At 45.3% G+C, this 9,479-nt stretch overlaps 1 protein-coding gene across 1 annotated transcript; it reads right to left on the reverse strand.

The window, feature by feature from the left end:
* Positions 1-1,864: 1,864 nt before the first annotated feature.
* On the reverse strand, positions 1,865-6,996 carry LOC120036235 (myelin-associated glycoprotein-like). The gene is made up of 3 exons (XM_038982714.1): positions 6,651-6,996; positions 6,217-6,522; positions 1,865-2,148 (listed from the first exon to the last, which is right to left on the reverse strand). Exons 1-3 carry the CDS (start codon positions 6,994-6,996, stop codon positions 1,865-1,867), a joined length of 936 nt encoding a protein of 311 aa, XP_038838642.1.
* Between the last annotated feature and the right edge of the window lie 2,483 nt (positions 6,997-9,479).

Consider the following 9,479-nt stretch of genomic DNA (forward strand, 5'->3'; position numbering starts at 1 on the left):
GGACTTAAACTGCCTTCAGTAAGCTAGTTGAACTCAGCAGTTCCTCTATACTGGAACCCATTAAACAGATGCTCTGTGAACTCAACACTAAAAATAAATGGTCTAAAATAAAGAGTAGCCTACATCATCGTATCAACACTATAGTAACAGTTAAACACTTTTCATCCCAGCAAATTCTACAAATATGCAGATAATCAAAGAGAACACAATTATAAATGTAACAAAAGTACAAATAGAAAACTGATACACAATGACAATACTGTACATAAAAACACTTAATACCCATTGGAAAAATAATTAACATGCACCTCTTTAATTCACTTGTGCATAAAGCCCATCTAGGTTGTTACGGTGTTGTACCTTGTCCCCTCTCCCGGTCACATTGACTTCAGCGTACTCACTCTCCTGTCCCTGGACCCTGTCCTGGGCTGCAGCTGGGGTCTCTTTGGGCCGTAGTTTGGAGAAGTCTATGTCACCGTATTGGATCTCTTCAGGCTGGTCTTCTGCAGGTTCCTCTGGTTCCTCTCCGGCTGTGGCCTGGTTAGCACACACTGTCCCAACCGGGGAGTTCTGTGGAGAGAACACAGAGAAAGGAACAGGTGTAAAGCTCTAAGGTCAGCAGGTTACACAACACATACTGAGTGGATGTCAATGAAAATGTCAGTAAAATTGACAGGTGTAAAGAGTTACATTTTGCCAGTAAACACTGTCAAAGTCCAACAGCTATTCTGTTATCATTCCATGTTCTTACAGGATGTGGCATTGCTATCGGTGTGGTCATCTCCCCCTAAACTTCCTCTGAAATGATGTTAACCTCATGGCTTTAAATAGTTTCTGTATTAATTCAGTACTTCCTTAAATACACTTTGTAGATGGTTTTGAAAGTTGAGCCTTATTCCCACCTGTCCCTGTGGATTGTCTGTGCTTTCAAGTCCATCGTGGAGCCTAGAGTTTCTCCTCCTGGAAGACAATTACAAAGGTATTCTGAATACACTGTGAGGGTTTACATACGCAAAAGCACAAACAGCAGAAATAAACTAGTTTTGCGTTGGTGCCAGGAATAGTTTTTACCATACAAAAACACTGATCAGGCTGATGAACAAAAAGGCCCCCTGAGTTCCTGCTGCAACCCCAACAACCATTGAGGTTTTTGGCTCTGAAAATACAGAACATATTATGGTCATTTCTCACAAAAAGAACTCTAAAGTACACTACACGACCAAAAGTATGTGGACATCTGCTCGTCGAACATCTCATTCCAAAATCATGGGCATTAATATAGAATATAGAATGTCATTGAATGCTGTAGCGTTAAGAATTCTCTTCACTGGAACTAAGGGGCCTAGCCCAAACCATGAAAAACAGCCCCAGACCAGTATTCCTCATCCACCAAACTTTACAGTTGGCACTATGCATTGGGGCAGGTAGTATTCTCCTGGAGTCCGTCAAAACCCAGATTCGTCCACCGGACTGCCAGATGGTGAATCGTATATTCAACACGCCAGAGAACAGATTTCCACTTCTCCAGAGTCCAATGGCAGTGAGCTTTACACCACTGCAGCTGATTCTTGGCATTGCACATAGTGATCTTAGGCTTGTGTGCGGCTGCTCGGCCATGGAAACCCATTTCATGAAGCCCTCAACAAAGTTATTGTGCTGCAGTTGCTTCCAAAGGCAGTTTGGAACTCGGTAGTGAATGTTGCCATTCTCCTGCCAATGTTTGTCTACGGAGATTGCATGGCTGTGTGCTCGATTTTAAACACCTGTCAGCAACATGTGGGGCTTTAATAGCTGAATCCACGCATTTGAAGGGGTGTCCACATACTTTTGAATATATAGTGAGTATCTAACATACGATTGTGCCCTACGTTCCCGTTTTACCTTTAATAGCCAGCTGCACTTCCTTTGACTTGCCACAGCCGTGACTATTTCTTGCTTCACAGAAGTACAGTCCTCCATCACCAATAGTCACATTGAGGGTGTAACTCAGTCCAGATGCTACCTGTGTTAAATTACCCCCACTGATCTTGAACCAGGTGAAGGTTGTCACAGGAGGGTTGGCTGTACTGCTGCAGGTCAGATTAACACAGCTGCCCACTGATACTGGATCAGCTGGACTGATGGAGGCCGAGGTGTCCTTAGGAGAGACTGAGGGAGAGGGGTTCATTTAGAATGTATCTGGATATGGTATATTGAATAGCCTCATCCAAACCACTCTATTACAATCATCAGTGAAAACATGATAGAATGATCTCCTACTATTCCGGTCGCACGCGATTCCGGTCGCATTCCGCTTCGCTCCACAGGTAGTATCACATTTCATTTCATTTCATTACAGTACAACGGTTTGATTTGTTTGATCTTAGCTAGCTACATAGCCGTCTTTGTATCAAAGATAATTGTGTAGTTTAGAGTAATTATCTAGGTTAGCTAGCCAGCTATTTTCGTCTTTCTAACGTAACGTAACGTAGTCAACACTGCTAGCTAGCCAGCTAGCCACCGAATAGCAGCACTGTAGAAACTATTACATTCAACGGAACAACGGAACGACTTGATTAGTGTAGTGTTAGCTAGCTACATAGTTGTCTTTGCTGTCTTTGTATCTAAGATAATTGTGTAGTCTAGAGTAATTATCGGTTAGCTAGCCAGCTATTTTTGTCCGCCGCGCTGCCGTTCTCCTACCTAGTCAACACTGCTAGCTAGCCAACTTCTACCGAATAGCAGCACTGTAGAAACTATTACATTACAACGGAACGATTTGATTAGTGTAGTGTTAGCTAGCTACATAGTTGTCTTTGCTGTCCTTGTATCTAAGATAATTGTGTAGTTTAGACTAATTATCTAGCCAGTTACCGAGGTTACCTAGCCAGCTATCGAGGTTACCTAGCCAGCTACACTTTCAAACAAAGTCAACAACGCAGCCACTGCTAGCTAGCCTACTTCAGCAGTACTGTATCATTTTAATCATTTTAGTCAATAAGATTTTTGCAACTTAAGCTTAACTTTCTGAACATTCGAGACGTGTAGTCCACTTGTCATTCCAATCTCCTTTGCATTAGCGTAGCCTCTTCTGTAGCCTGTCAACTATGTGTCTGTCTATCCCTGTTCTCTCCTCTCTGCACAGACCATACAAACGCTTCACACCGCATGGCCGCGGCCACCCTAACCTGGTGGTCCCAGCGCGCACGACCCACGTGGAGTTCCAGGTCTCCGGTAGCCTCTGGAACTGCCGATCTGCGGCCAACAAGGCAGAGTTCATCTCAGCCTATGCTTCCCTCCAGTCCCTCGACTTCTTGGCACTGATGGAAACATGGATCACCACAGATAACACTGCTACTCCTACTGCTCTCTCCTCGTCTGCCCACGTGTTCTCGCACACCCCGAGAGCTTCTGGTCAGCGGGGTGGTGGCACCGGGATCCTCATCTCTCCCAAGTGGTCATTCTCTCTTTCTCCCCTTACCCATCTGTCTATCGCCTCCTTTGAATTCCATGCTGTCACAGTTACCAGCCCTTTCAAGCTTAACATCCTTATCATTTATCGCCCTCCAGGTTCCCTCGGAGAGTTCATCAATGAGCTTGATGCCTTGATAAGCTCCTTTCCTGAGGACGGCTCACCTCTCACAGTTCTGGGTGACTTTAACCTCCCCACGTCTACCTTTGACTCATTCCTCTCTGCCTCCTTCTTTCCACTCCTCTCCTCTTTTGACCTCACCCTCTCACCTTCCCCCCCTACTCACAAGGCAGGCAATACGCTTGACCTCATCTTTACTAGATGCTGTTCTTCCACTAACCTCATTGCAACTCCCCTCCAAGTCTCCGACCACTACCTTGTATCCTTTTCCCTCTCGCTCTCATCCAACACTTCCCACACTGCCCCTACTCGGATGGTATCGCGCCGTCCCAACCTTCGCTCTCTCTCCCCCGCTACTCTCTCCTCTTCCATCCTATCATCTCTTCCCTCTGCTCAAACCTTCTCCAACCTATCTCCTGATTCTGCCTCCTCAACCCTCCTCTCCTCCCTTTCTGCATCCTTTGACTCTCTATGTCCCCTATCCTCCAGGCCGGCTCGGTCCTCCCCTCCTGCTCCGTGGCTCGACGACTCATTGCGAGCTCACAGAACAGGGCTCCGGGCAGCCGAGCGGAAATGGAGGAAAACTCGCCTCCCTGCGGACCTGGCATCCTTCCACTCCCTCCTCTCTACATTTTCCTCTTCTGTCTCTGCTGCTAAAGCCACTTTCTACCACTCTAAATTCCAAGCATCTGCCTCTAACCCTAGGAAGCTCTTTGCCACCTTCTCCTCCCTCCTGAATCCTCCCCCCCCCCCCCCCCCCTCCTCCCTCTCTGCAGATGACTTCGTCAACCATTTTGAAAAGAAGGTCGACGACATCCGATCCTCGTTTGCTAAGTCAAACGACACCGCTGGTTCTGCTCACACTGCCCTACCCTGTGCTCTGACCTCTTTCTCCCCTCTCTCTCCAGATGAAATCTTGCGTCTTGTGACGGCCGGCCGCCCAACAACCTGCCCGCTTGACCCTATCCCCTCCTCTCTTCTCCAGACCATTTCCGGAGACCTTCTCCCTTACCTCACCTCGCTCATCAACTCATCCTTGACCGCTGGCTACGTCCCTTCCGTCTTCAAGAGAGCGAGAGTTGCACCCCTTCTGAAAAAACCTACACTCGATCCCTCCGATGTCAACAACTACAGACCAGTATCCCTTCTTTCTTTTCTCTCCAAAACTCTTGAACGTGCCGTCCTTGGCCAGCTCTCCTGCTATCTCTCTCAGAATGACCTTCTTGATCCAAATCAGTCAGGTTTCAAGACTAGTCATTCAACTGAGACTGCTCTTCTCTGTATCACGGAGGCGCTCCGCACTGCTAAAGCTAACTCTCTCTCCTCTGCTCTCATCCTTCTAGACCTATCGGCTGCCTTCGATACTGTGAACCATCAGATCCTCCTCTCCACCCTCTCCGAGTTGGGCATCTCCGGCGCGGCCCACGCTTGGATTGCGTCCTACCTGACAGGTCGCTCCTACCAGGTGGCGTGGCGAGAATCTGTCTCCTCACCACGTGCTCTCACCACTGGTGTCCCCCAGGGCTCTGTTCTAGGCCCTCTCCTATTCTCGCTATACACCAAGTCACTTGGCTCTGTCATAACCTCACATGGTCTCTCCTATCATTGCTACGCAGACGACACACAATTAATCTTCTCCTTTCCCCCTTCTGATGACCAGGTGGCGAATCGCATCTCTGCATGTCTGGCAGACATATCAGTGTGGATGACGGATCACCACCTCAAGCTGAACCTCGGCAAGACGGAGCTGCTCTTCCTCCCGGGGAAGGACTGCCCGTTCCATGATCTCGCCATCACGGTTGACAACTCCATTGTGTCCTCCTCCCAGAGCGCTAAGAACCTTGGCGTGATCCTGGACAACACCCTGTCGTTCTCAACTAACATCAAGGCGGTGGCCCGTTCCTGTAGGTTCATGCTCTACAACATCCGCAGAGTACGACCCTGCCTCACACAGGAAGCGGCGCAGGTCCTAATCCAGGCACTTGTCATCTCCCGTCTGGATTACTGCAACTCGCTGTTGGCTGGGCTCCCTGCCTGTGCCATTAAACCCCTACAACTCATCCAGAACGCCGCAGACCGTCTGGTGTTCAACCTTCCCAAGTTCTCTCACGTCACCCCGCTCCTCCGCTCTCTCCACTGGCTTCCAGTTGAAGCTCGCATCCGCTACAAGACCATGGTGCTTGCCTACGGAGCTGTGAGGGGAACGGCACCTCAGTACCTTCAGGCTCTGATCAGGCCCTACACCCAAACAAGGGCACTGCGTTCATCCACCTCTGGCCTGCTCGCCTCCCTACCACTGAGGAAGTACAGTTCCCGCTCAGCCCAGTCAAAACTGTTCGCTGCTCTGGCACCCCAATGGTGGAACAAACTCCCTCACGACGCCAGGACAGCGGAGTCAATCACCACCTTCCGGAGACACCTGAAACCCCACCTCTTTAAGGAATACCTAGGATAGGATAAAGTAATCCTTCTGACCCCCCCCCCCCCCCCCTTAAAAGATTTAGATGCACTATTGTAAAGTGGCTGTTCCACTGGATGTCATAAGGTGAATGCACCAATTTGTAAGTCGCTCTGGATAAGAGCGTCTGCTAAATGACTTAAATGTAAATGTATCTATTCTACAGGAACCGGTGATTAAATCTTACATGAAACATTAAGCATCATGTTATGTTCAGCTGTCTTGTTGCTTGCCCCTACTGGGTAGACTGCAGTACAAGTGATGTTCTTCTCACGATGAAGGTATGATGGAGTGAAGGTCACCGTGGAGAGAACTGATTTGGTTTGGTCTGGATTCTCCTGCAGTTGATTCTCAGTTGTGAACTGTGTTGGGAGAGTCCATGTCAGCTCAGGGGGGTGTTCAGGACAGGGAGCGACAGCAGAGCAGTTAAAACTGACAGAGGTCCCTTCCTTCACCTCACCTGAGACAGTAAGGATGGGACTGGAAGGCAAATCTGTAATACATTGCAGATAAAGATATTTTACACTAATAGTTAAATTATCCTCTTGTTCTACTCTTATCCTTGATGCAAGGAATATGAGTTGGAAGAAATAGTTGGTTAAAAGTTAAATTGTCTCTTACCTCTGACAACTATATCAACAGACTTATCAGGATCTGTTGCACGGAATGGTTGACTCTCAATCCTGAAGAAGTATCTATTAGTGTAACTGGTGGTTACATTGAAGAAGACTGTGGTGCAGTTCTTCTGGGACATCTTTCCAGTTATCTTCCCTTGATATATGTTGACTATCTTACTACTGTTAAATATCACACTGTCCGGACGCCCACCAAAGTATGGGTTTTCTTTAATCCACACTCCAGAGGTTGGTATTGTGCTGTTAAATGTATACTTATTTTGGTCAGGAATATCAAATGAACATGGGATTTGCATACAGGAGCCAGTCAGTACATCCAGTCTATCTGGCATTGTGGTGTTCAAATCTCGTTGACCAAAACAGGCCAAAACACCTGCAACATAAAGGACAACATCAGGGAGGTTCTGATATATTTTCCGTACAGACCAGTGATATGTATCAAGTCTAGATGACTGACAGGGGCCGCTGTTTGGAAGCCACTGCATAGCCATCTTGTTACTCCTCCTCCATTGTAAAACAGATGTTGGAAGATATAGAAATGCATTTATTAATGTCTCCATTCGTTTTAGACAAGTATATTCTATTACAGACACCTTAATACAAACTTTCAATTATATTTTGTAAAACTGCAACACTTCCTTCAACAGAGAGACCCTACCCTTTCTCCAGCCAATGATCACATCTTGTAACTCACTGAACTGGTATTATCCAATAACTATTTCATCTTTGAGTCAGACTTTTTCCTTCAAATTCAGGGTGTAGCCATGGGCTCCCCCTTTGACCCCAACTATGTGAACCTGTATGTGGAACAATTTGAGGATGCACTCATTTACAAAACATAGAGACACACCCCCTACTCTCTAAAATCCTCTCATGGAAGAGATACATAGATGATGTCTTTGTGCTCTGGGAAGGAAGTCAGCAGGAACTAAATTAATTCCAAACTCTGCTAATCGAGAGCTCTGAATATCTCAAATTCACCATGCAGACTGATGAGAGAAAAATAAACTACCTGGACTTATGGATCATCAAAGGGAATGATGCATTACATACAGACCTGTACACAAAGCCAACAGACCTCAAAAGCCTGCTACGTGGGGATAGTATGCATCCCCTTCCCCTCAGGAATGGTCTCCCATATAGCCAGTTATTCAGGGTTAAATGAATCTGTTGCCAACAGTCAGATTTTGACAGCAATGCTAAAAAAGTATTGATCCTGCAATGATGAAAATATCTCAAAAACCAAAAGAGGTTTTTCTAAAAACTAAACCAAAGAAGTGAAACAACGCAACAGTCTTTTGCACTAAGTACACCAAGTGTTCAGAAAAAATGAAAGCAATCCTGAAAAGGCACTGGCATATTCTGCAATCAGACAACAAAAAAATCACACCTCTTCATAGAAACCCCACTGGTGGTCTATAAGTGTGGGCGCAATATTGGGGATAGCTTGTGAGATCTGACCTGCCCCCTGAGCCCACTCAGACACTCTTGACACCCATTCCAAATGGGAACTACAAATGTGGATCATGCTCATAGTGCAATAGCACTACAAACACACCCTTCTACAGACACCCAGATATTGGTCGAAAAATCCCTGTTAGGGGTATCATCTCTTGCAAGATAAAGGTAGTGATCTATCTCATCACATGTTCATGTGGAAAAGCCAACGTAGGACAAACGAAAAGACAATTAAAACAATGCAGAGCTGAACACCGCAGCTCAATCAGGTGTAAGAACACTAACTATCCAGTAGCAGCTCACTTTGTTGAAGCAACACAGGTTGATCCCATCTCCTCCCTCAAATACACAGGTATTGATCCTGTTGCTCTACCAAGGAGAGGAGGTAACATGGAGATCCTACTACGACAGAGGGAGGACTACTGGATTTCCTATTGAAAAACATTGACCCCAAGTGGTCAGAATATTGACTTTGGTCTCAAGCCCTTTTTATGAACAATTATTTTATAAAGAGGTCTTATAAATGAATATATTCTTTCTACAGCTTATCAGAGTACAACCAATATGTTCCCCCTGTTGATGATGCTTACTATGCATTATGGATGAACCAAGATATTACATTTTATCAACATTTAATGAAGGTGGAAAAATCCCTGTTAGGGGTATCATCTCTTTCAAGACAAAGGTAGTGATCTATCTCATCACCTGTTCATGTGGAAAAGCCAACGTAGGACAAACGAAAAGACAATTAAAACAATGCAGAGCTGAACACCGCAGCTCAATCAGGTGTAAGAACACTGACTATCCAGTAGCAGCTCACTTTGTTGAAGCTAACCGTCCCATCTGCTCCCTCAAATACACACTCATATACACACGCATTGAGCATGTTGGTCTACCAAGGAGAGGAGGTATTTAAAAACATTGTCCCCTACTGTCTTAAAATTGAATTTGGTCTCAGTCCCTTCTAATGAACAATTATTTTTTATAAAGAAGTCTTATAAATGAATATATTCTTTCTACAGTTTATCAGCGTACAACCAATATGTTCCCCCTGTTGATGATGCTTATTATGCATTATGGATTAACCAAAAGATTACATTTCAACAACATTTAATGATATTGGAAACAATTAAATATATGTGAAATTAAATTAAACAATCATTTATGTTGATGCTAATCTTATGCTAATGTTAATGTAACAATAGGCTAATATATTCAATATGCTGTAAACTATTGTCTTTTAACAGTTTCACTCAATTCATTCCAATTAATCTCATAATTATGACACACCCCTCACTATTGTCATTGGTTGCACTAATTGCACTGTTTGTCTACATAACCTGATTAAGCATTCATG

This window comes from Salvelinus namaycush, unplaced genomic scaffold, assembly GCF_016432855.1.
Source record: "Salvelinus namaycush isolate Seneca unplaced genomic scaffold, SaNama_1.0 Scaffold126, whole genome shotgun sequence".
Taxonomy (NCBI): Eukaryota; Metazoa; Chordata; class Actinopteri; order Salmoniformes; family Salmonidae; genus Salvelinus; species Salvelinus namaycush.

Bases quoted from the DNA above. Each gene is read 5' to 3' on its own strand.
- LOC120036235 (XM_038982714.1), bottom strand. From the start codon at position 6,996: ATGCCAGATAGACTGGATGTACTGACTGGCTCCTGTATGCAAATCCCA. The intron at 6,523-6,650 runs GTAAGAGACAAT...AATGTATTACAG, and splicing joins TGTTGATATAGTTGTCAGAG to ATTTGCCTTCCAGTCCCATC. The intron at 2,149-6,216 runs GTAAGATTTAAT...CCTCTCCCTCAG, and splicing joins CATGATGCTTAATGTTTCAT to TCTCTCCTAAGGACACCTCG.